The sequence below is a fragment of the Parasteatoda tepidariorum genome, chromosome 10 (assembly GCF_982258835.1).
Source record: "Parasteatoda tepidariorum strain Cologne lab strain chromosome 10, Ptep-v5.0, whole genome shotgun sequence".
NCBI classification, from domain to species: Eukaryota; Metazoa; Arthropoda; class Arachnida; order Araneae; family Theridiidae; genus Parasteatoda; species Parasteatoda tepidariorum.
In genome coordinates this window covers 60,245,594-60,273,502 of record NC_141764.1, presented here as the reverse complement: position 1 = coordinate 60,273,502, position 27,909 = coordinate 60,245,594, and the positions used below count along the sequence as shown (strand labels likewise).

General features: G+C 31.9%; 2 protein-coding genes across 2 annotated transcripts; both read left to right on the top strand.

The window, feature by feature from the left end:
* Window positions 1-92: 92 nt before the first annotated feature.
* LOC107450148 (choline/ethanolamine kinase) lies at window positions 93-20,670 on the top strand. The gene is made up of 9 exons (XM_016065884.5): window positions 93-401; window positions 1,913-2,138; window positions 4,553-4,680; window positions 6,838-6,930; window positions 8,422-8,480; window positions 11,517-11,604; window positions 15,576-15,684; window positions 20,105-20,290; window positions 20,369-20,670. The coding sequence occupies exons 1-9, from the start codon at window positions 280-282 to the stop codon at window positions 20,480-20,482; spliced, it is 1,125 nt and encodes a 374-aa protein (XP_015921370.3). The 5' UTR covers window positions 93-279; the 3' UTR covers window positions 20,483-20,670.
* A 2,838-nt stretch (window positions 20,671-23,508) lies between these two features.
* Window positions 23,509-27,842, top strand: LOC147802967 (uncharacterized). Its single transcript, XM_087153905.1, has 2 exons — window positions 23,509-25,353; window positions 25,695-27,842. Exons 1-2 carry the CDS (start codon window positions 23,626-23,628, stop codon window positions 27,738-27,740), a joined length of 3,774 nt encoding a protein of 1,257 aa, XP_087010031.1. The 5' UTR covers window positions 23,509-23,625; the 3' UTR covers window positions 27,741-27,842.
* Window positions 27,843-27,909: the final 67 nt, after the last annotated feature.

The following is a 27,909-nucleotide window of genomic DNA, read 5'->3' as shown; positions in this document are numbered from 1 at the left end:
AAAAAAAAAACTCTTAACATTATAATATTACGAAACATAGGAAACGAAGTTCAGACTGTAAGAAAACACAAATTTCCACTTTTTCTTTCTTTCTGAAATTTTATCTCAAAATAACTTTGTTTTCTGACTAGCTGTTTATCTGACTCTTTCAATCGCTTATTATCTTAACTTGTAAATAATCAAACATAACGTGACCAAAAAGCTAACTAAATAACAAAGCTAAGTATTAATGGTCAATTCATTAAATATTGTATATTGTGAGAATCTGAATAAAATATAATGACAACTGCTTCAGAAAATGAAAAAAATATTAAGGAAGAAGCTTTCAAACTTTGCAAAGATTTTCTTGGTACACCATGGAATGAAATTTCTTTGGCTGATTTCAACATATCATCTGTAAGGTAAAAGAATATTTTAATACGTATTACATAGTTTATATTATTTAATTTAATTGTTTAAGAAGATTAAATTTCATATTTCTGAACCATTTGAAAATAATAATTTTAAACGAATAATCGATTTATTTAAAAATAAGTATAACAAATAATTTTCATATAATAGGTATCAAGATTCTAAAAATTACAGAGCCTAGACAGTTTCTATACTGTAAAAACTGTGGTGTAATATCTCTCCAAATTTGATGTTGAACACTCCAAAAAGTTTTGCAATTCTGTGAAGAATTCTGGATCAAATTACGATATAAAATACCAGTATTATCCTATGCACACTGCATCATCCTAAAATACATTTTTTTCCATAAATTTTACAGCAATATTTATCTAATTCGAGTGATTCAGTGATTTTACAGTAATTATTACTGCAAAAATTACGGTGCACCAATTTTTTTGCTCCGTAACAAGTTTTGATAAAAATGGATTTTATGGTAAAAATATATTTGATCCGGAATTTTTTACAGTGTACTACAATTTAAGGGGAGTTGGTAGGGCATATACCAATAAGGCTGAAACTGACCATTTTCGATGTAGCTTTTTTCAGCATCTAAAGATATTGCTTCAGGTTTTTTTTCACAGAATATTTACATATACATTTTTACACTCAAATAGCTATCAATACTTATCTTTGACAGAAAATGTTTTTAAAAATTATGAGCTGAGAGCTTTTGATGTCTGAAAAAGTTTCATCAAAAATTTTCCACGCTTCAAAAGGTATTCCTGTTAACGCTAAAACATTATCTCAGCAGACAACTGATATAATCTCAAATATCCCCCAAAAATTTCGAAGCGATATCATGAGTAGTTACTTAGAAAAAGTCCATCGTAAAACGTCAGTTTTAGCATCATTGATATATGCCCTATAAATAGAATCAGTGACACATTTATAATTTTCTTTTTTTTTCTTTTCAAAAGTCATTTGTAATTTTTTCGTTTCGTTATTCTCAAGAACGTAACTGCACTGAAACTTGGGAAGTGGTCCCTTTCTGAAACAGCAATTTTAAAGTCCACTTAAGCATGAGATCAACTTATAAAGGGAATTTGCTTTTTCACTTTGGAACTTGTAATGTCAACTTAGACAGGTGATCAAGTTTTTTTCTGAAGCTCATGAGACGTGTAGTTACACCGGTGAAGTTTACTAGAATTATCCACACATGGGAAAACAAAGAAAAATCATTTATATCAAGGTCTAATTTACGATTTAAATTGATATTTCAATTTTTTTTTTCAGATGTTATTTGTAAGTTTTTATGTATAATAATTTAACGACCGTTATTTCAGATACTCCATATCATGAATGACCTCCTTACACTACGTTTATTAAGTTGCAAAATTACCATAAGTATTTTGATCTTTTAATTTTTCTATTAGTGGCTTTTTACAAAGCCTTGCATTCCCTCCATAAATTGTTGCTGATTTGAGCAGATGAATTAAAATATTTGATTCCTGTTGAAATTTAGGGGTGGTATATCAAATGCACTTTACTGCTGCTCTCTTCCAAGTCACGTGGTAGTTAAAAATCCTGGCACACCTAGACGAGTGCTGTTAAGATTCTTTGGTCCAGTACAAGATGAAGAACATACAAAAGTCACTGAAACAACCACTTTTGTGCTCTTATCGGAAAGAAAACTGGGACCCAAATTGTACGGAGCGTTTTCAAATGGAAGACTGGAAGAATATATCCCGGTGAGTGATTGCAGACTTCAGACGAAAATAAAATGGCATTTTTGGTAAATTAGTGAAATTGGTTTTAGAATGTTTTGCGTATATATTTGTAATTCTCTCTGTCCCAAATTAGATGCTACACTTAGGTTGAAAATTTTGTCCCAAATTAGTTGCTAGGTTTCCATAAGAATGTGGAATCATAAATAACTTCCAATGCTGTTTAGTAGATCAACATCAGTGAAATTATACTACTAATGAATTCACGATTCATTAGCTAGAATAGACTTGAAAATAACCACTCGCCACATGACGAGTCAACAAAAAAAAGTAGCTACTTAAATAAATAACCGGCCACTTTTCCCATCTTCTTTTTCTTTTTTGAAAATTGTTTAACAATAAAAGCACATCAACGCAGAAAGACTCTGAAGTACAGAATTTTCATTTAAACGTCAAATGTTTACATCAATTTGTTATAGAAAGAATCATGTGGAAGGAGAGTTCTTTTGCAATTCACATATTTCAAAATTGTAATGTATATATAAAATGTATTTTGCTTTAGCAAATATTTTTATAAAGTTCTTAAGAAGTCATATGTTTAACTAAATTTTGTCACATATTTAAACTATTTTTATAGTTGAATTAATTTTTTGTAGCTGTAGATTATTTCTAACATAAATTTAAACTATAATTTAATCCAAGCAACAAAAAAAAGTTCGCAAAAAGAGGCTATTGAATGAAAATGACCTATCAATATCGGTCATCGACTCATTAAGTTTGAGGAAAAAGTGGCTACAAAATTATTAGAGTCTACCAGCCACTGGCTACTAACTGAAAATTTAAATTTTCTGGTCTACGCCAGCTGATAGTTTTATGCTGTTACTGGTGGAAGAGTCCTTGCAAAATAGGGTGTGGCTTAAAACTGGCATGTTTTTTTTAAATTAATTATTTACTGATTTAAAAAGAAAATGAGGGGATGATTTGGAAGCAAATATAGTTAATTGATAGCATAGCACCTTTAAATTTCAGAAAAATGTTCAAACAAATTCATAAGATCATCAGTATCAATAATCAACCCAAAGGACAACTAATTTGGGACAGAGGGAGTATTATTTTTGGCGATAGAGAATTAAGTACAAGTGTTTTGCCAATAATCATTTTGCAAAAATGTGTTAAATTAGTACAGTTTTTTAAAAACTCTGCCGGAATAACGGTTTTTTTCCGATTAATATGTGAGTTTATACAGTTATTTCATGAGTGTTTGGTTAAGATTTGATTATCTGAAAGTTATCTTAAAATGTCTGGTTAAGATATTTGGTTAAGTGAAAAATGATGCGTTTAAAAGGGATTTTTTTCTGTTAGCAACCACTTTAGGTTTAAAAAGAAAACTCTTTGGTAAATTTCCTATCAAAGTTGGATTTGTTACGGCTATTTACAATAGCCGTAACAAAAAAACCGTAAAGTCTTTGAACCCTAATTATGCATCAAGGTCATGCCTTCTATAAAAAAAAAAATTGGTGTGCTAATAACAAAATTGCAATTAATACAGAAAAATCGAAACTAATGTTCGTTAGACGCAAAAAAGGAACAAAATTATAAAGCAAAATGTGTTGTTATTCAACCAAAGTATTCCAATAGTTAATCATGCAGACTATCTAGAACTTAGCATCAAACAACAAGTTAACCTGGAACCTACACATTAAAAAAGTCATCAACAAAGCCTAAACTGCATATAGCTGTCTCAGACCAATTATTAATTAAAACTCGTCATTGTTATTAAATCTTAACTGAACACTTAATGTGTATCAGGCTGATTCCGACTTAAGCCAGCTCTACATGGTGCTGTTTAAATCAAATGGAAAAGCTAGAAATAGCTTTCAAAGACGTCTTACTGGTGCACCATACTACTTACCAAGCAAAGCAATTAAAAATGATCTAAATATTGATTTTTCAATCGAATTTGTCAATAAATTAAGTGTTACTTTCTGTAGTAAATCGATAGAAAATGATCCAGCTGGGTTTAACGAGATCCTCAATAGAGAATTAGCCATAGATTATTACCCAATAACTTCATTTCTACTATAAGATTGTATACTATCCAAACACAACAAATTACCCCAATTTAGATCAAATTTCAAAAATCATACTCCGCACCCGTGAAACCCGTCTTGCCGGGGGGAAGTGAGGGAGTATACTGTTCGCGTAGAGTACACACTCGCGACGTTTTAATTTTATGTTAAAAGAAAAGGCAACAGTTTACTTAACATCTTCTTTCCCTCAGAAAACGCTATCGTAATATTATATGGTAAAATTAGACTAGAATAAGATCTGCCTTCGAGAAATACCAATGCTTTCAAAACCGTCCCTTAAAATTTCTTTCCATTCAGCTCTTCAATTTCTGGTTTCGAATTTGCCTACACTATCTTTTTCTTTCGTAGGCCAAACACTTGTCAACAGATGATGTCAGGAGATTATCTACATCAGTAGCTAAATCTATGGCTAAGATTCATGCTTTGGACTTACCACTCAGAAAAGCACCAGATTCATGGTTAAAGCATATGAAAAAGTAAGAAGAAATGAGATCACCCTATTTAAAACGATTCCTTTTTTAACCCCATTCCTTCTAGAGATTTTAGTTTCACGTAAATTCAATAGTTAGAAAAATAAAAATCGTTCGACCTTAACTTAAGTTCATGCTGATTATCACACTGGGTGTCTTTCCCTTTTGTCATGCCAACCATATTTTCTTCAGAAAACACTTGTGCTCATGGTGCAAGATACTAATCAAGTAAATAAAAGATTAACTTTTTGTTGTCAATTAAAAATCTGAACAGCGTGAAAAAGAGTAGAAACAATTTGAGATAGATGAGACTTGCTTACATCGTACTACTTTTGATATTCAAATTTTTATCAGGCTTCAATTACATTTGAAATATTCCAATAATGAAATACAGTTATTCATCTATTTAAATTATTTTTTGGTAATATTTGTACTATGTGTACTGAAAATTGTTTATCACAAGGTCTGCAAGTGGTACGGCTTAAGAAACCTGTTGCCTAGTTCGTAGCACCTGTTTTCTAAATTATACCAACCTCAAAATTATATAATAATTATGGTTACGTGAATATGTTGACCATGAGTAACTCAAAACAATTTTTCACTAACAAAAAACGTAATGTGGTAGTAAATTTTAGTACTGTTATGAAAGTAGAACAGCATTATAAGCATTTAAAATAATAATAGAACAAGATCTTACGTGCTACAACGCTCTACCTCGACTTTGATATTGCTGCTTCAACATGAGTGCGGCTTATAAGACTGCAACGTTTTCAATTGTTGCAGTCTTATATGCCGCACTCACGGAATGAAAAAGCTTGTTATTAACCCTTTACTTACGGTGTTTCATTCGTATCATTACATCTGATCCACTTTTTGTACCAGCTGTAAACAAAAGGCTAAGAGAAATTTAATCCAGAAGTAGTTTTTCAGTCACTTTTCCACAGTTTGGCTATATTACTAATTAAAAATTATTTATTTAATAGTTGAAGTCGATACGTTACTTTTAAATTGTACCTATACGATTTAAGTCTGTCCGCGAGGTACAGTTAGTTAAATAAGTGGAGATTTAAACTAAGAGTTAAGTGTGTCCAAACTTCAAATAATAGTTAGCAAAGAAACAGAACGTAGCAGGAAAGGGGGTTAACTATTATATGATGCATTTAATGTTCTGTTCATAACTTTAGTTCTGCTATATCCTTTTACGGGATGTTAAAACACGAAAGCTTGTAAAACCGATTACCTTAAGAACAAACTTAACAAGAGTATACAACGAATTGATACTTCTGCATGGATCTTTACGGGGAAAAAAGCTTCCTAATTTAACCACTAGAGCGTTCTCCACACTATGCTTCGTTAGAAATCATAAGTGGTACGATTTGTGAGAGGGACTATATAGGACAGACATGCTTTATAAAACATACTCTAAACAGACATACTTTAGTTTTGCTTCCATAACGAAGTGCCTCTTCCAGTGTCGATAGACAAAATTAACAAAGGAAACACAGATATGGCAGAAAATTATAAGCAAGTTACAACAAAGATAAAAAGGCTAGCTAAATGAGATAGAGAGAATTAAATTAATAAAGATAATCTAAAAAAAGAAGGGAGATGAGAAATAAAATAGAAAAATAGATTTCTGAACATTTTGGAAAAATGGGATAGGAAGAGCTTTAACAAAATGAAAAGATTTTTTTGAAATATGAAATGAGTCGCAGAAGTCTAGATCTGCAAATGAGGAAATTTTTTTAAACTATTGTTGTTATCAAGCCACCATTTCATGCAACATTGAACATCTAACACAATTCTTTACAGAATCGATGCACAAAATATCAGTTTGAAAAAGATTCAATCCAATATTTATTCAACCAATTTTTATTTAAAGATTCGGCAGAATAAATGTGTGTTCCATAATTAAATTCTCCTATAATATATCCTTAAAACCGGAAATATGGGAACTGATAATGCGTCCCATATTGTGTCCTTAAAACCCAACATGTAAGAACAGATAATATGTCACATAGTACGTTCCTAAAACTCGAAATATAAGAACAGATAATGCGTTTCATAAAATGTCCTTAAAACCCGAATATAAGAACAAGTTCTTAAAGTGTTTTTACGTAAGAATAAGTGTTGCTTACATCAATGAATTACTCTTGTTTAAAGGTGGCTTGAAGACATAGAAAACTGTGGAACCAATAGATCAGATGATAATTGCCTACTTGGAAATATGTTCAGAAATGAAATGGATTTCTTAAAGTAAGTTGGATATTAAATGTATGTCTGCATTATAAAATACGATAACTAATAAAAAATATGAGAATGAGGAATAGTAATCATGATTTTTACTTAAAGAAATTATTCGGATATTTAGATGCGGAGTCAAATTGATTGGGACTATTGTCCAAAACAAAAAATCTTGTAATTCCAAAAAATAAAAATAAAAAACAATTCGGGTATTGCGATACGTGCATAAGAGGAGTCAAATTGATTGATACTATTGTCCAAAACTGAAAATCTTGTAATTCAAAAAAAGAAAAGAAAAACGATTCGGGTATTGTGATACGTGTATAAGAGGATTCAAATTGATTGATACTATTGTCCAAAACAGAAAATCTTGTAATTCAAAAAAAAAAAAAAAAAACTGTTCGGGTATTGTGATACGTGTATAAGAGGAGTCAAATTGATTGGCACTATTATCTAAAACAGAAAATCTTGTAATTCCCACAAAAATAAGGGGAAAAAAAAGAATTTTAAGTACGTTTAGTCTCTTATAAAATCTTGAGTTCTTATTAGAGACAGAATGTTATGGAGTTAATTTAATTTATTTATTTTAATTTATTTACTTTAATTTATTTATTTTAATTTATTTACTTTAATTTATTTATTTTTAATTTTTTACTTTTAGTTTTTTAATTTTCTTTTAATTTTTTTTTAATTTTAAATTTTAATTTAAATTAAAATTAATTTAATTTATTTATTAATTCGCATTGAAAATTAATCATTCAAAGTATTTCTTAAACGCAGAAACAATTTTAAATAACCACACATTTTGTGCTATGATTAGCTTTTAAAATTTTTAGCTTTATTATAAACTTGGCACTTGCTTAACTTGTAAACTTGTTTAAACCGCAATATGCCAACAGTAACAAAATAAAAATGCAAACAATAAAATTTTTGAAATCGGAAAAAAATTTTACATTTAATCTGTCTGCTCAACACATTATTATGCTTTCAAATCTTTATGAAAATTATATGAAAAACGATATTAGCATTTTGCTTGCGGCCCTTAGCATGATGAAGCCATTCTGGTCCACTTACTGTTCCAACCATAAGCAAATTAGGGTTAAAAGAAGGTACACTGCACAAGGTTCCCATGACCTAGAAAAATATATGAATGGTAGTTAAGATTTTTCAAGACTACTAAAATTACTTAAATTTTCAATTTTGGAATTATGAAATTATTCTCTAGTTTCTTGCCCGCATATATATTTTCTTTAAATTAAATATTTATCTATAGCTTAAAACATCTAGGTATCACTTTTATTACCACTTTCAAAAAAAAATGTCAGACCGTGGGAACCCTGATTGAAGACATTTCCTACAAGTACAATGCAGTTTTGAGCATTTGTTTTTAATTGTTGTGGCTCATAGAATAATGAAACAAATACATACGTACATTATTTTGCAAAAAATATTTTTTTTTGTATTCCTGAGAAATGTTTTTAAAACATAAATACTGTTTTTCAGAAAAGAAATGGAAAATTATGATTCTCCATCAGTTTTCTGCCACAATGACTTGATTGGAGGTAAATTTTTGTTTAAAATTAGGTGATATTGAAAATCTGCTTGAAGGTTTTTGAGTTTTTGTGCTATTCATAAAACTATTGTATTTTCATACAAATAATGCTAAACGCATTTAAATAGTTAATGATATTTATAACTATAAAATTTTGATATGCGATGAATGTTGATATTCTCCACTGAGTACTGACATTCGTTTAGACATTGATAAAAATCCTTAATATTTGTTTTATCCAACTTATTTTTAATTTATTTGATATTTAATATTTATTGAACATTAATAATATTCGATTGGGGTAGATAATAGTGGAGAGAGTATCGATTAGTGACTCTGAACTTAAGAAAATCAACAGGAAAAAAATTACCTTTGACAATAAACAATAGTGTAGCAAATACCTTGGAAAAAACGAATATTCACCGGTTTTTGTTAACATTAATTTTTTTCGGGCTTTCATAGTAACTTATATATTTATTTATGCATGCTATCTTAAATCCTTATTTGCAAAAAATTAATTTTTCGTTAATTATTTGTAATTAATTAAAAACCTTATTCGTAAGTAATCAATCATTAATTGATTTTTTATTTGCTTTATTACTATTGTAATTTTTTTAGCTTGCAAAGTTAAAGGAATTTCAGACAATTAACTTTTGAAACTGAATTAACACTAAGCAAAAACAATTGAAAAATAATTCTATGGCATTTATAAAAATTCAATATTTTCTGAGTAAAAATAGAAACGGAAGATATTATGTACTAAGTCTGAAAGCACATTTTGGAGACAAAGTTTTTTCTTTTTTTTGCATGATTTATATGCAAAAAAAAGTTATTTCTTTTTGCATCAAAATATTTCTGTGAAGATATGATATAGTTCAAATTGTTTGTAGAAAACTACGTACATAAAATAGAAAATTAATTGCACGCAATAATATAGATGCGCCTATTATTCTGCAAACAAGTTTAACATAAAGGCTTAAAATTATTTTAATTGCTCTAATGATGTACAAAAACTCAGTTTTAAAATTTTTCCGCCACCTATATTTTCCAACAGTTGTTCATGAAAACAGTTGAATATGTCAATTTAATGAAACCTTAATTTATAGATCGCAGCTCAAACTGTTACGACAAGAAATTTCCAGAAGCTCGTAAAAGTTAAATTGTGATAAACAAATGTTATGGAATAACTATTTTAAATTTTAAACTATTCGGCATTTTTGCATGTAACTTAAAAAGACCTTTTTAAATAATTCTTCCATCCAAAAAAAAAAATAAATAAATAAATAAATAAAATAAAAAAACTTAAAATTAAGGGTTTGAAGCTTCAATGTCTTAATCAACACTCTGAGCTTTTCGACACTGCAAATTTCCGTTTTATGAAAACGCCCCCTTTTTTTCTCTCATGTGACGTATGCGAACAATTAATATCTTTATCAAACAAGAAGTTGTAAATCTATATCGATCTATAAAAACTTTATTAAACGCGGAATCTACCTTTATTTCTTAGTTTACGATAACTATGATATAAGCATGATAGTTAGATTTAACTGGAACATAACTATAACTCTTTGATACACACTTGGTTAGTTGCAAATTTAAATGATATGATGACTAAATGTAATATACATTTCCTTACCAACCCATAAGTATAGTTATTGTCTGCGGTAAGAACTCCCCCTGCCACGAAGTCTGGGGCCGTCTGCTGCTATGGAAACATGAAAAGCGTATTTCAGGGAGGGTAGCTTCTCTTCACTCTAGGACTAACACAATAGACGGAAGAAAAAGATTCCCTTTCTCTAACAGCCAACCCAATATTGCTTACTACCACTTATGTTCCTTGCCTTGTAATTTTGAACCCAATCCAGAAGACCAGGGAACTCCTGGATCAAATATTGGGAGAAATCTGACTTTGTGGAGGATTTTTTGATGGAGCTAACCTGCATTTGCGTTATATGGATAGGAAAACCACGAGAACCTACCCCGGTTAGTTTGACAGCAAGGGGACTCTAACCCATGATCCGTCTACCACTGAGTATATTTCACGTCAGCACTGTGGTTGGTGCAAGCCGGATGCGGAATTCGTATCGACTGGGATTCGAAACCGGATCACCGCATTGGAAGGTGAACGCTCTATCCCCTGAGCCATCGCGACTCTGACGAATGGATAGGGGAGTTCTTGCTTTAGCACACTATATTTAGGCGCCTATGCATATCGGCGGAAGTGGAATTATTGTTTGGAATTGTTTTTATTGGCACAGACTAGGACCCTAGGTTGCTAACTTTATGCTGACACCTTATACACTCTTGGATGACATCCTGTTTCCTAAGATATGTTCCAAAAAAGTTACTTCAAGAAGATAGCGCACATCTTTATAGTAAGGTCCACTATGATATGGTGAGAACGGTAACCTTAACTTGAACCCTATCGAGAACCTTTGGAACGAGTTGAAGATATACAACAGTGGAGCAAAATTAGTGACTCATACTTCTTTAAGTTGATTGGTAGAAAATACCACTAAGCGTCAAACGAGGAGGTTTGCAAAGTATGTCTCATGTAGTTGAGACTATAAATATTTCTCGTGGCGGTTATGAGTACTATTGGATATGAATATTTTTTTTATCAAAAGGTGTCCAATACTAATTGGTAGTGTGGTATTTGCAAGTAAATAGTGCACTATTTCATCCGATGAGCTAAAGTGACTCATTGGATCCCGGTTTCTGAACTCTGGTCAGGACAGCCCATTCAATTAACATCGTCACCATATCATTCAGTGAAGGATTTTGTAATATGACAACTGGAGCTGTTTCTCTGGAAGTAAAGAAAAGTTTAAAGTTGTCACAACATAAAAAGCCTGCCTGAAAGGAAATAGTGCTGTAAGTGTCGGAGCTGTTTTGAGCTAAAGGTCCCGGTCCGTATCAAGAGGAACCTATAAGAAACAATGCACTAAAAAATAGAACATTTTTAGCTTTATTTTATTATTCATTTTATTAGCTTTATTTTATCATTATTATTTTAGTTGAATTAATTTTTATTGTACTTTTCTAGGGAACATTTTGCTACCAGAAGATTTTGTGAATGAGTTAAATCCTAAAGTAATTCTCATCGATTTCGAATTTGGTGGTTACAATTTTAGGTAAATAATTTGTACAAAAAAGGAATTACTGATAAAATTGCTTTTTTCCAAGTTTCCAAAAAAATATTTAAGACTCATATTTCTCCATAAAAATAATTTAATACAAAAGCAAAAAATTGTTTGGATAACATTTAATATTAATTAGAGGAGAAAATACAATATTATTTTTGTATATTAAATCTGTATTTATAGCTAATGCGGGACTCTTAAAATTTTTGAAATTCGAAAGATAAATGACTCATAAATAAATCATCACTATTTGGTTCCATCAAGGCAATTTTCTGTCCAAATTAATTAAAATTCGTTACCTATTTCTTGAAATAAATCAAAATAAAATTATTTTGGAGTTCTGTTCTCATTGATAAAGATAATTTTTTTTAGTCAACTACTTACACCACAAAAAGTCTGATAGAATTTTTTCAAACTTAAAAAAAAAGAAATTGTGTAGTTATTGAAACATGCTAAAAGTCAGAAATATAAAGTTTTGGTAGAATATAATATGCGTTGAATATTGTACAGTCCACAAAAAAAAAAAGATATCACCCTGAATAACTTTCGTTCTAATGATCGGATTTTCACGAACTATGTGTCAATCTTAATGGTTCCGGGGGGTGACCTCAAATATGCTAATTAATTAGTGCTAACTATTAATTAAGTTACGAAATCAGACACAAAAACGTACTTTCTCTGAATAAATATGTAATTTTTTTTGCATATTTGGGTTCCTTATCTTCAAAATATACGGGGTAGCCGCAATCTGGGAAATGTGATCCCCATAGTTTGGTCAGGAGAGCGATTCAAAGTTTGGACCCCTTAATGTTAATTTCGTTTTTTGCGTTTTCAGTCATATTTTAAAAACTAATGAAGCAATTCAAAAAAAATTTCACCCACTCATAAAACTCATTTACCCAAAGATAATTTCATGAAAAAAATAATTTTTAATAATTATTTATTATTTTTTATTATTTAATTAAAGTGAGGATGAAAAAATTTTGAATTATAAGGTAGGGTTTTTTTTATACCATTTTAATCCACATATTTTTTAATTGAAAAATCTAAAGTTTCTATTGTTTTTATTTATTAGAGGATGAGAAAAATTAAAATTAATTATTTAAAAAAAATAATTTGGCGACAATGAAGAAATTATTTAATAGGGCGATTAATATTAAAATGTGATAAACTTACGAAGAACTTTACTTAGCGCGAGTGGCGTAAAATTTCATTCATATTTTTTTCGCTAATAATCGCTTGCTAATCTTTTTATTTTTATTTTTTTTAAAACTATGAAATACGATATTTCTTTTTTAGTCGTCTAAAATTCTATTTGCAATTTTGTAAAGAAATTTGAATAAAACATTTTAATCAACGAGTGTCGAATTTTATAAAAGCATGCTTGTGATAGAATATGACTATACAACAGATTTTGCCTATTTAATGTGATTATTTTTTTTTTTTTTAGTTTTTTTCCTCAATAACTGATACATTTTCTATAATATACCTACGTATGAATAGATTTGGAATCAATCATTTCTATCAGTTATTCATATTTATCAATTTCTTGAATATATTTTTTATAATATTAATAAAAATACGTAGTCAACATTTTTAAGCATCTCTCACATCATTGCAAATTTCTCAACATCTTATATATCGTCTTAATCTTAAAAGTAATTTTTAATCACCTGTCCGAAAGTGTTTCGCAGAACTATTTTACCAACTATTTAATTAAATTTTACATTTTAAAAAATCTTATTCTTTACCCTACTACGTTTATTATTTCATCATTATTATTTCATCAAGAAACATCATTGTAGGGTATACCGGGCAAATGTAGACCAGGCAGTGGCACTTAACTAGACCTAGTATATATTTCAGACATTTACCAAAGGTCTAGTCATACTAGTTCTAGTTAATTGCCACTGCCCGGTATGCATTTGCCTGGTATACCAGACACTGATGTTTTTTTAAGGTCAAGTGTCACTGCCTGGTATACATTTGCCCGGTATATCCTACACCAATGTTTTGTTAACGTTCAGTGCCATTGCCCGATATATATTAGCCTGATACTCCAAACACTGATGTTTCTTCTAATCTATCGTCAGTAAGTATTACAATATCGAATAAATGTAATTATATCCACGAATAAATTAATATCAAATCAGATGTAATAAATATTTCGGACATTCACCAAAGCGACTATATGATTGTCAACATTCACCGGTGAAAGTCAAGAACCACCGATTTCGGTCATTCACAGTAACATGCACATCATTAATATAACATAATGACCTCATCAGTATATTTTTTTTCATATTTTGCCTAAATAACATTTGTCATTCTATAGAATGCCTAGGGAAAGTATGTAATACCTCTCCTATTTCATACTTTGCCTAAAAACATCCGGCATTGTATAGAATGCTTAGACATTCTATTCAATACCGGCGTTTCATACTTTGCCGGTAACATATATAAGAAAACAAAAATAATCATAGTAGCAGTATTTGGTGGTAAATGTAGCTGTAATCGTATTTGAAGAATTATGCTGTGCGACATTTTATGGTGAATTTGCGAATGTAAGTTTTAGAATGTATCGAAAGATGAGGATGGTATTTGCTAATCATCTTTATTCAAAGAAAGCCTTGTAACCTAAATATCTAGCAGAATGAAGCGATTTTTTAAACAATGAATCCTACAATATACAACATATTATTTCAATATCTTATTCTTAAACATAACATATTTCAGTGTTTTTAAAATACCACTAAACATTCAGTAATTCCTTGAGTTATAGAAAAAAGAAATATCGTAAATTATAGAAAACCTTGTGAATGCGCATTAGAATTACTATACAATATACATTTTATTTTTCAAGCACTTTTTTTTCCTTCAAACTTTCTTGCCTAAAACACTCGATTAAAGCTGTAAATATGATTATCCCTAAAATTTTGTATATAGCCATAATAAGTAATGTTAATTTGATTTTAGTATGAAATCCTCGAACTTTTATAGCAAAAACAACATAATCTAAATAATATCAGATAGAAAGTTCATGTATTTAAATTCTAAAAACTTATAAAATCATAAATAATTTATAAATCGATTCAAATTTTCTTTTCAAAGGAGATTAAAATAAAATAAAAATTTGCTTTTTGAACAGAAATTAGCTTAAAAATTGTCTATATCCTAGAAAACTTTGAGATATTTCTATTAAATTAAATTTTTTTTTTACAGTCAGAAATTGGTTGCTTAGCAACCTAGGGAAATTAAGTCTTCTTCTTTTGAATTAGTCAATGGGTTACCTTAAAATATTAATTTGCGCTGGCGACTTTTATTGGCGGTTTTCTGGACTATCGCCAAATATATAAACCTTTATTGTGACCCAATTTAAGACCCAATTTTTTCAAAATTTTGTCTACCCCCCCCTCCCTAATTCAAGTGTCTGGATTCCAAATATGCAAAAAAAATTATATGTTTATTCAGAGAAAGTACGTTTTAGTGTCTGATTTCGTAACTTAATTAATAGTTAGCACTAATTAATTAGCATATTTAAGGTCACTCCCAGGAACCATTAAGATTGACACTTAGTTCGTGAAAATCCGATCATTAGAACGAAAGTTATTCAGGGTGATATCTTTTTTTTTTGCGGACTGTACAATACGTTTTGGCAAACTTAGAAATACGAGTAATACAGTGTAGTTACAAAGCTTTTCATTTTTAGCTTTTATCTAGGAGTTGAAAGACATACATCTCCAATTTAGTTTAAAAATCTAAATTTGGAACTAAATCTTAAATCATTCAGTTTGGAACTTTTTTTACCAAAATAGTAGCTAACAGAAGAAAATACCCATTCAATTTTATCTGAAATTTATGAGCACTTTTTTTATTTTTATTTATTTTTTTTAAATTTTATTTATTTATTTTGTAGTTTGCTATTATATCTATGCAAATTTGTAGCTATTTTCTCTGTTTAGGGCTTTTGACATTGCAAACCATTTTTGTGAGTGGGTATATGATTATGATGTTACCGAACCACCTTATTTCAAAATAGATGACAGCAAATATCCAACAGAAGAAGAAAAAGTACGCATTTCTACTTTCTAAATATACGTAGTGTTTTAAAATTAAATAGTAAAGAAAATGCTTGAATCTTAATTTTCCAGCACTTTTGTATGTGGGTGTGTGATTGTGATGTTACTGACAAGGGAAACTAGGGAAGTGTGACTCGCCAATTTTGAAATAAACTAGTGGGATGCATGCCTTATGAGGAATAATTTTTGGGGGAAACATTCGTTTCGGCCCATAGAACATCCTGTGAGAGATAAAAAATAATTCAATATATAGAAAAATCGGTATTTTATTACTTCAATGCAGACTATTAGTTATTGTAATTGTCGTACTTTCACGTACTATATAATACATATTTATTGTCAAAATTGATTTCGAAGATTTTATATATCTGTAGTTTTTCAGAAACACCTGTTAGGTTAATTTTAAAAAAAAATTGACATCAAATTTTTAAAAAATTTTTTTTCAAAAAACTTTCCAAATTAATTGGAGTATGTAATTGCAAATCAATTAATTAATAAAAAATTAATTAACAATTAATTATTAATTAATATACTACTAATTAATAATTAATTAATTTTCTGGTTAATTTATTAATTAGCAAATTAATTAATTATCCAATTAATTAATTATCCAATTAATTACAAATTAATTGGGTTATGAGACAATTACAATAACTAATAGTCTGCATTGAAGTAATAAAATACCGATTTTTCTATATATTGAATTATTTTTTATCTCTCACAGGACCTTCTATGGGCCGAAACGAAAGCTAATTAATTTATCAATAAGCAAATTAATTAATTATCCAATTAAATGCAAATTAATTAGATTATGTGACAATTATAATAACTAATAGTCAGCATTGAAGTATTAAAATACCGATTTTTCTATATATTGAATTATTTTTTATCTCTCACAGGACCTTCTATGGGCCGAAACGAATGTTTCCCCCTAAAATTATTCCTCATGAGGCATACATCCCACTAGTTTATTTCTAAATTGGCGAGTCACACTTCTCTAGTTTCCCTTGTAAGTAACCTACACTATTGAAATCTATCAAATCACTAATGAGGATGGCGGAATGATTAAATAAAAAATAATAAAACTTGTTTGATTTTTTATGGAAACTGAGAGGAGTTGAAAGCATATTATTTTTCATCAGGCAACCAAACAGATTTTGAAGTTTTCGTTCTGTCTTTATAAGTAGTGATTCCTTAGATTTTGATATTGCTGTTGTTTCTTCCTCGCTTACCTATTTATTAGCTATTTATTTTACAAAGATTCTAAAAAAGTATAAGAGTGGGTTTACCTGTATACTTACAATCAACTAGTATGCGATCTAATTATAATCATAGTAACAGAAAAGTTTCAATTCCCTGAATTAGGTAGTAAATCAGATTTTCCTGTTAGCAGTTCTTGCAATCAAGTATAAGATCTAATTATAATCATGATGAGGCAAAGATTTGAATATTTTACTTTTATTTTATAACCGTCGTTGAACAGCCGACCCAATTTTTGGGTTTACGACTACTAAAGTTCAACTACGTAGCCTTGTAATTTTGAACCCAATCCAGAAAACAAGGGAACTCCTGGATCACGTATTGGGAGAAATTTGCCTTCGTGGTGGACTTTCTGAAGGAACTAACCCGCATTTGCGCTACATGGAGAGGAAAACCACGAAAACCTCCCACGGTTAGCCTGACGGCAAGGGGACTCTAACCCATGATCCGTCTACCACTGAGGATATTTCACGTCAGCACTGTGGTCGGTGCAAGCCGGATGCGGAATTCGTATCGACTGGGATTCGAACCCGGTACCCCTTATTGGAAGGCGAACGTTCTATACCCTATACCCTGAGCCATCGCTGCTCAAGGTTTGAATATTCTCTGCATTAGGTATTAATTTATATTGATAAACGCAGTTAAAGAAAAGAACGGTTTTTCTCTTTTTAAGAGCAAAATAAGAAACGCCTATACGGTAATAAGGTGTCACATGACATCTAAGCACCACTCAGTGGCCTGTGACGTCGTAAGGCAGAGGCGTTGTGATCGCGCTTGTGTAGAGGTACATCTAGTAGCTTAAGGACATTTTGAAACATCGTAGCTAAGTCCAAACCTTGTTTTTTTAATTTTTTGTTTGCTCATCGTTAGTATGGCCAGTTGCCATTGTCTAGATCAGGGGTCACAAACTTTTTTGATCATCGACCCCTATATAATTTTTCGAAATCTCCATCGACCCCCACAAAAGTAATTTTCTGTTAATTAAAATAAAACTCTATTAGATACTGTGTTTGTACATTTATTTTATGATTTTAAACATTTATTAAAGTAATAGTACATTGTGTAGCAATAGTTTTATGAAAAATATATTAATATTGAAATTTAAATACCTTATTATTAAATATAAGTAATTATGCATAAGTAGATATAATAAGTAAAGTAACAAAAGATTTACTGCTTCTTGATGTTTTTTTGCAAGGTTCGCTATATTGGGTTCAAAATTGATCAATTTTGTAATTTTCGTAAAAAAATACAAAGTGTGCTATAGTTTTGTCGCGGGCTGTACTAATCCATGTTATTAATGCTTACCTTCTTTTTTGGGCATTGATAATTAAAATTGATATCTAAACCAAACGAATGGTTTTATCGAAACAATAATTATCCAAAACTATAAAAGTTTTAATAATGACACTGCAAATATTCAACACAGTTTGGAAAGATAGCTGAAACTGCGTATGATATTTGCATTTGTAACGTCAATTCACAAATTTTACGTTCTTAATTAGGTATGTGTGATTTGCATATTGAGAGCTGTTTTTTTTTCGACCCACAACCAACCCTTCTGATTCGGATCGACCCCCATTCGCCCCCCTGTCTCAGATCGAACGATTTTGTTAAATAGACCCTATATAGACCACTTTGGCGACCTCTGGTCTAGATGATGCCACAAGGTGGCGGATGATTAGAAGACTCGAGGCTGGGTAATCACAGGCCACCTGTTGTAAGTACAGCCAGGTTTCAAGAAATGTGGTGTCCTCTCTGTGGAAATAACTTTCAGAGATAGGAACAGTGGACCGCTGACCTGGTCAAGGCCTTAACAGCGCCGGTTCAAGACCGTTATTTGAGACTTCTAGCCGAAAGTGATAGGTGTGCGACAGCAACATAACTGTTTTACAACCTGTATAAAGCAGCAGGAACATTTATTTCACTTATAACTATCACCCAGAGACTTAAAACAAGTTCCCTGTATGCCAGATGTTTTATAGTCTGCATCCCTTTCACTCTGAACCACAAAAAATATCTGGCATGGCGCGGAGAACACTTTTGGAGAGCTGATGATTGATGAAGTGCTCTCTTCAGTGATAAGTTGCGATTCAGTCTGAACATCGATTCCAGACGTGTTCTCCTCTGAAGAAAATCCAGGAGTCGATATCAGCCTTCTAACATTGTCGAAAAGGACCACTATGGTTGATGTGGTCTGATGGTCTGGGCAGGCATCATAGCAGACTGCATTTCATTAGTTCAGATCGGCAGTACAGGTACGAGATCCTTTCCCCCGATGTGAGACTTTTCCGAGGAGCATAAGATCCAAATTTCAGATTTATGGATGATAACGCCCGTCCAGTTAGGTCTCAGTCGGTCGACGAATACCTTCAATCTGAAGATAGTCAACGATTAGAGTGGCTTGCAATGTCCCCTGACCTTAATCCTATCGAACACGCATGGGATTCTCGAAAGCTCAATTGCTGCTCCAAGACCAGATTCAACGACCATCAATGAGTTCAAGGATGCTCTAAAGAAAGAGTGGGTACAGTTGCCACAGAGATTGATAAGAACCCTTGTTAACAGTATGAAACGCCGATGAGAGAGTTGTGCAGCTGTTAGAGGCGATCATACACCCTATTAGAAATGTTTTTTTTTTTCTGATTAACAGCTACTGTACTGAACAAGTTACCAGTTTCCTTATTTAGGGTACAGATTGTGCCCAATTTTGTTTTCTCTTATATTGGTCTTATATCGGATGATATGTAGGCCAAGTTTGATTTTATTTGATCTGGCAATTTTTTTATTTCGAAAAGAACCATTTGTCCCTTCAATTCACCTAGTGTATAAATCCATTGTTGGATATCTTATCATCAAATATAGGATTTAATTTAATCATACTAAAGAAAAGATTATGATTCTCCTATATTAATTAGTAAATTATAAATCCGAGGATATTTTGTGATCAACAAGTATCTGATTGAATTATAATCATAATAACGGAAAGGTTTGAATTCTCAGTATTAGGTATTGAATTAGAAAAATTCATAATGAGATTTTCCATCTCAATTTATGCTGCTCCAAGATTAAAGAAGCGAAATTTCAAGTATCTTTGTTATTTCACCTAACACGTGTTCTTACAAATTGTTTACTTTTGCTTTTTATTTCAGATAAAGTTTATCCAGTCTTATCTGAATCAGCTGGTCTTGGAGGATATTCTTAAATCCTCTGTAGTCGACCATGAGACCGATAAAATTCTGAATGAAGTCAAATTCTTTAGCATGGTCACGAGACTCTACTGGGCTTTGTGGAGCGAAAAAAACAAATATGATGCCAACATTGGCGTATTTCATAAAGTTAGTAATATTTTCAGAAACTACTTAATTTTTACACTAATCACTTTTAAATATTTTTATTCTACTTTTAAACTTTAGGAAAATTCCAAAGCAAGACTAAAACAATACTGGAAATTTAAGGAGCAGTATTTGGAAGAAAAATCCTCAGAATTAAGTAAAGATAACAGCAACTTTGAAATCGAATATCAATGAAAGTACAGTTTCAGATCGACGTTAGAATACATTAAATTTATGGTTGTAAGAGTAATTATATGAAAAGGTCACATTCTTTAAATAATTATCAATTACCATTGCACACGTAAGCCAGACAATGCATTTGATTATGAATTGAGTTATAGATGTTAATTCAATGTAAAAATAAAGTTTTAATCGATCGCATACATCAAGTTGTGACAAATACTCATTTTTTACCTTAATTATTGCACACATTTGCATTTTGCATTTTTTAAACTTTTTGCTCCATACTTATTGTTTGTTTTTTCTTACATATTTTTCACTTATAAATCTAGATATTTTAATAAAAAAGATTATATCTCGCTGAAATTAAATAAAATTTTCAATGAATTCAATAAATGTAATTCTTCAAAAATTAATTGACTTATTGATCATTTCGTAAATAAATGGTATATGTTCTAGAATCTTGTTCATAATTTTGATTATTTTACGATTAGAGAATAATCGGTTCAGTGTTGAACCATAATATTGGCATCTTGAAATATAATAAGTAGCAAGTTTACTGCAATCTTAATGTGTTTACATGAACTATATTCCCGCTCAATAGTATCCTGTAATCAAATTCATAAGTACGATAATACGGTTCAACAATAGCACAAAATGCAAAATATCTGATAAATTGAACAAATATATGAAATAAAAGGGGGGGGGGAGATAAGCCTCTACTAGATTTGGCTATTTTAAGCCAAAATATTTTTGCCGCTAAGGATGTGGTTTAACGGTGTTTTTCGATGCTCTGTCGCAAAGGAAAATAAATTACTCTTTCTTGTAATTTCATACAGCAATTCTAGGGCAATCGGCTGTAGTGTAAAGGGCCCCTGAATTATTAAATATTCTTCCACGTAAAATTAGCCAATGACCAATCAGGTCCTCTCTTTCTCACACCGGTAATTTGCATGCACTGAGAAGGGTAGCATACAATTTTCAAGAACCGATCACTCTACATGCAATTCACGATCCTCCTATTCCCGTCATATGAAAAGGGCAACCTTATTTTTGAAATTTTTGCCGGAGAATATATCAATAAAGTTCTCATTCTCCTTCGGTGGTGCGTGAATTGCATGCGACGAGAATATCTCTTCTAATGCACTTGATGAAGACATGGTTGTTGTTGTTGTAGTTCATTTACGTCGCACTAGAGCTGCACAATGGGCTATTGGCGACGGTCTGGGAAGCATCCCTGAGGATGATCCGAAGACATGCCATCACAATTTTGATCCTCTGCAGAGGGGATGGCACCCCCTCTTCGGTAGCCCGACGACCTGCTCGCGAAGTCGAGCACTTTACAGTAGAACAGTTTAACGAAGACCAATACCGCACACCCTCGGTCCCTACGCAGACTAATCCAAGTGGTCACCCACCAGCACACTGACCGCAGCCAGTGATGCTTGACTTCGGTGATCTGCTGGGAACCGTGTCTTAACGCTCAGTCCACTGCGGGTAGAGTAAGTTTTTAAATACTAAAAAATTAGACCACAAACGTTTCTCATTTTCACAAAACTGTGGCTTTTCTCCATATAGACGTTTTGCGCTATTTTTAAAATAAGCGTAGACATCGCTATCTTCAGATGGGCTAAACTTGACCTGACAGTCTCGAGTAACAGTTGCAAACACTCGCAGCATTTATAAAAATAGCTCATTATTCGCCAAAAAGCACAATTCCATATTACGACGGAGCCTTTGCAAAAACAACCTTAATCGCCCTTAACCCTCTAATTTCTGTAAAAAGTTTTTGGCTAAAAACATTCTACGTCTATTAAAAAGGAAAAAAATCGGAAAATAATTAAGCAAATAACAAACATAGTAGTGCTATCAAAACTAACTGTACTTCAATTTCGAACGACAAAATTTTTTATGTCGACAGAGTTGCATTGTTTTTAAATATTTTTTTAAATTCAGGATAGTAATTAGCGCTCACAAATGGGCAATTACAAAGCAAATCTTTAAAGTAGGAGTATTTTACCTACTCATAATTAAAGAGGACAACTGCCTTTTAACCGTACTCTGTTGAAGAGTACTGGTAATTAAGCTCGACAAGCAAAGATTTTGTTTTGATTTAAATTTGAAGATTGAATTTAGATTCAAAGATTGATATTTAGTTAGGGTTTTACAATTATCAAACCATAGTAGTTAGGAAAGGGGAATACGAGCACAGGGATTTCGGGGATTTCAGGGATTCCGAGGATTTTCGGGGATTCCGCTGGCGGGGGTTGGGGTGATCAATCAAATGTGACAGCTACTATAGTTGAGGGTGTTTTTTTTTTTTTTGTTATCATTTTTTTTTTGTAATAATTTTTTTAATCTTTATTTTTTAATTACTGTTTTCTGAGTTAATATTTTTTTTCTAATACGAGTGATATTTGAAAAATGACATAAAATGAAACCCGATGTCATACTATCAGGAATGAACATGAATCAGGTAATAATCAGTCTGTAAGATAAAACTTGAAAGCAAGATAAGACATGTTTCCGTAGGGTGATGTCATTTCTTCGATTCAATCAAAACAGGAATGCGTGACGTCATACAACCAGGATTCAACATGAATATGAAGTACGCGTCTTCAAGATAAGGCATGCATCACTTCTGTGTGGTCTAGAAAGATGAAGTATATTGAAATGTTTCGCTCACTTCTTGTTCGGTCTTGTTTCATTAGATCATTCTAGAATGTTCCATGGGGGTGGAGTCAGAAAATCATGCCGTCATTTTCTGCCTATCAGAATAAATTTTACAGAACTAAAATAATGATATCATTTTTAACCAATCAGAACAAGCATTACATAGCAGTTCGCAATGCATTCTGGGTAGTCGACTACAGTTTAAAATCAGATGCGTTTGCCCAGAGACCTTATTCTGATTGTAGGATTACCTCTCTCAGGGCGCTTTTCTAAACTTAGTTTGTTCTCTCTTTGTTATTACGTTAGATTTTTTTTTTGTTAAATTTTTATTTGTCATCGTTGTTAAAGTTTTTGTTAGTTGTTTAACTTTTTATTTAAAAGTTTTGCTAGTTGTTATGGAGAAGTTTATAGTTGTTTAACTTTTTATTTAAAAGTTTCGTTAGTAGTTTATTTTATTATTACTTGTAAATTTATCAAGTTTTAAGATGAGTCAAGAATTTAGTGCTTCTTTGCCTGTGAACGATGAAGTGCTTGCTGTGTGTGATTTTGGAGACCTTACTGGTAAAGATTTGGATAACATGCTGAGACAAGATCAAGCGGATGAAGGTAAAGTTCCATGCCCTGAATGTACGAAAAGCTTTACCACCCGACCCAATATGCTGCGACATCAACGTTCCATACATGGGGATAAACACCTCCAATGCCCGGACTGCTCAAAGACCTTCACTAGGATTGATAAACTGAAATGCCACCTCAATGCTCACAAACGCAAGGCTGCTACCACCCCATTGCCTACTTCCAAGCAACCTCGGCTTGACATCCTTGCCGCTACATCTACTTCTCGCTCGGATACCGTCCCTATTCAACAGACTGCTGGTCCATCTACCTCTCACGCTGCTACTACTTCGGATCCTCTCTCAGCCTTCGACGGGAGGGTGAAAAATATTCACCTTCCCAATGATGACCACATCAAGGACTTGCGGACATTTCTCGAGCTAAAACGAGAAAACTTTGTCCGCATCGTATCCTTCCACCTCACCGATTACGACTTGAAAGTGAACTGCCGACTCTTATGTCGTTACCGGAAAGTAGCTAATAACGGTATAGTCAGCGAGGTAAAGAACTTTAAGACCAAAAACGTAGTCATCTTAAGTGCCTCTGATCTAAGTGAAGTCTATGGAGCAAAGGTGGACAAAATACTAGCCGAAGCAGATGATTTTGAAGGCAAGGATTCCGGATGGGCCCTCGAGGAAATCGTAAACTTGGAGATATGGATAAACAAGTACAGCCCACTGCGAGGCTCAAGATTTATTCCACTACCTCGTGGTATTTTTGAGAGAGAAGCAGTTGTAAATGTTACAAACAATGACAATGAATGCTTTAAGTGGGCAGTTCTCTCTGCTCTTCATCCTGCTCAGAGGAATCCAAACAGAGAATCAAATTATGCATCATTTGCTAATACATTGAATTTCTCGAATATACCATTTCCCGTTAAGCTTCAAGATGTGCAAAAATTTGAGAAGCTAAACAGTCTCTCAATTAATGTGTATGGATTAACCGAAAAAAATGATGTTTTCCCTTTAGTTATTACTGAAGAGGAAAAACCTCAGCACATCGATCTCCTATATTTGAAAACTGAAACTGATTCACACTACAGCTGGATAAAAAACCTTTCACGTCTATTATCTCCCCAGTATTCACGAAAGCATGCAAAGAAATATATTTGCCGAAGGTGCTTACAATTTTTTACGACCGATGAAATTCTTCAGCGGCATAAACTAAGTTGTAATCAACATGAAGCTGTACGAGTTAAAATGCCTACAGATAAATGGCTCAGCTTCAAAAACGTGAAGCATACTCAGATGGTACCTTTCGTTATTTATGCGGACTTTGAATGTTTGACAAAACCTATTGACTCTTGTGAACCCAATTCAGATGTATCATACACAGAAATGTACCAGAAACATGAGCCCATTAGTTTCTGTTATTATGTATGTTACATGGATGGGCTTTATAAACCGCCTTTTGTTTATCGTGGTAGTGATGCAGCGAAAATTTTCATGGAAAAAATACGAGAGGAAGCTGAAGAAATTCAAACTTTATACAAGAATCCAAAGCCAATGCTACCATTAACCATGGAACAACTCCAGCATTTTGATTTAACATCCAATTGTTACTTGTGTGGAAAAGAATTTACTGCAGAGAATTATAAGGTAAGTTATTGTATTTATTACTTTTAGACTATAAATTTTAAATTTTAGAGTTGAATAATCTTATTTGTTACAAATGATAAGAAAATAGTATTAGTTTTTCAAATTTTAAAAACTAACTGTAAAAATTGATCTTTTTGGAAAATTTTTTTAGAATATCTCAGGAACTTAAATCAGCTTCTTTTTTTAATTAATAACTGCAAGAAATAACACTTTACTAATCAATCAAAACGAGGAAATAAATCATGTATTTTTTTTTTTTAAAGATTATGAAAAATTAAAAATTTTTTATGTTGTGGATTAAAATTAGCATAAATATTGAAAAATAGCTTTTATTGTTATAGGTTAAGGACCACTGTCATCTTACGCAGAAATTACGTGGAATAAGTTGTAATGCATGCAATTTACAAGCTAGACTACCAAATTTCATTCCCGTCATTTTTCACAACTTATCCGGCTATGACAGTCATCTTTTTATCAAGGAACTGGGAAAAGATGAAGAAAATATCACCGTGATTCCAGAAAATACTGAAAAATTTATTTCTTTCTCTGAATGTGTTTCAGGAAAAATCTTCCTTCGGTTCATCGACTCATTTCGTTTCATGGCAAGCAGTTTGGACCAGCTAGTGAAAAACTTATCTCCTAATCAGTTTCATCATATTTCTAAATTTTTCTCGTCCTCACAAGTACCTCTGTTGCTCCGTAAAGGGGTATACCCATATGATTACATTAACCACACAGACAAGTTTGAGGAAACCACCTTACCACCCCGGGAAGCGTTCTACAATCGTCTGAACGAGGTCAACATCGGTCTGGAGGACTATGAGCACGCACAAAGCGTTTGGAAGGCTTTTGAAATGTCTTCTTTGGGGGAATATTCGGACCTCTATGTAAAGACGGATGTTTTACTTCTTGCGGACATATTTGAAAATTTCAGAGGAGTGTGTATGGACCATTATAATTTAGATCCTGCTTGGTATTTTACCGCTCCAGGTCTCTCCTTTGATGCTATGCTTAAGAAAACTAACGTTTCTGTTGAGCTTCTTACTGACTATGATATGCATCTTTTTATAGAAAATGGGATCCGTGGAGGAATATCCCAATGTTCGCATCGATATGGAGCTGCAAATAACAAATATATGAAAACATATGATTCATCATATCCCTCCAATTACTTACTCTATCTCGATGCCAATAACTTATATGGCTGGGCAATGTCCCAACCATTACCTCTTAAGGATTTCAAGTGGGTGGATCCAAGTATGGATATTTTATCCGCTCCTGATGATGGCCCAGTTGGTTTCATCGTAGAGGCTGACTTACAGTACCCTAATCATATTCATGACAAACATTCCGACCTTCCTCTCGCACCGGAAACTAGGATACCACCTGGTTGTAAGGATAAAAGACTGCTTACAACACTTTATAATAAAGAAAAATATGTCCTTCACTATCGCAATTTAAAATTATATGTCCAACAAGGCCTTGTTTTGAAAAAGGTTCACAGAATTCTTCAATTCACGCAGTCTCCGTGGCTGAAAGAATATATTGATTTGAACACTAACCTCCGGAAAGCTGCCAAAAATGAATTTGAAAAATCGTTTTTCAAATTGATGAACAATGCCGTATTCGGCAAAACGATGGAAAATATACGAAAACGTGTAGATGTCAAGCTCTGCAGCTCTGAAAAAAAGGCAGAAAAACTAATTTCTCGAAGTAATTTTCAAGACCGGACCATTCTTACAGAACGCCTTATTGCTATACACATGGGACGGACTGAAATGATTTTTAATAAGCCCATCAGCATTGGAATGGCTATACTGGATATTTCAAAGATACTTATGTATACATTTCATTACATCAAAATGAAGCCCAAATATGGGGATCAAATTAAATTGTTATACACAGACACTGACAGTTTCATTTATAACATCACCACTGAAGATGTATATGCAGATATAAAAGAGGATATAAATAGTTATGATACGAGTGATTATGCAGCGGATAATATTTACGGTCTTCCTTTAGTAAATAAAAAGATTTTAGGGGTTATGAAAGATGAAAATAAAGGACATATTATGACAGACTTCATCGGATTAAGATCTAAAATGTATGCCTTTAAAATAAATGAAAATGTTACTAAAAAGTTGAAAGGAGTTAAAAAGGCTACTATTGATAAAAAAATTGAGTTTGAGGACTATAAGAAATGTCTCTTTGAACATCAACAACTCCATACTACCATGAACACAATTCGCTCCAAGGACCATAATATTACATCAATAACAGTTAACAAGTTAGCTTTATCACCTTATGATCAGAAACGTTTTATTTTAGAGGACAAGATCAGTACCCTCCCATTCGGACACTATTCCTTGGAAGAGGAAACTTAGTAAATAAGAAGAAAAAAAAATCTGCATAGAAAAAAAAATGAAAAAAAAAATTATTAAAAAAAAAAAAATTAAAGAAAAAAAAAAGTTTTAAGAAAGATTGAATGTAGATTTTAATGGCACATCTATGCTTTAAGCTGAAGAAGAGTGATTGAACTATTCAAGGAAATAG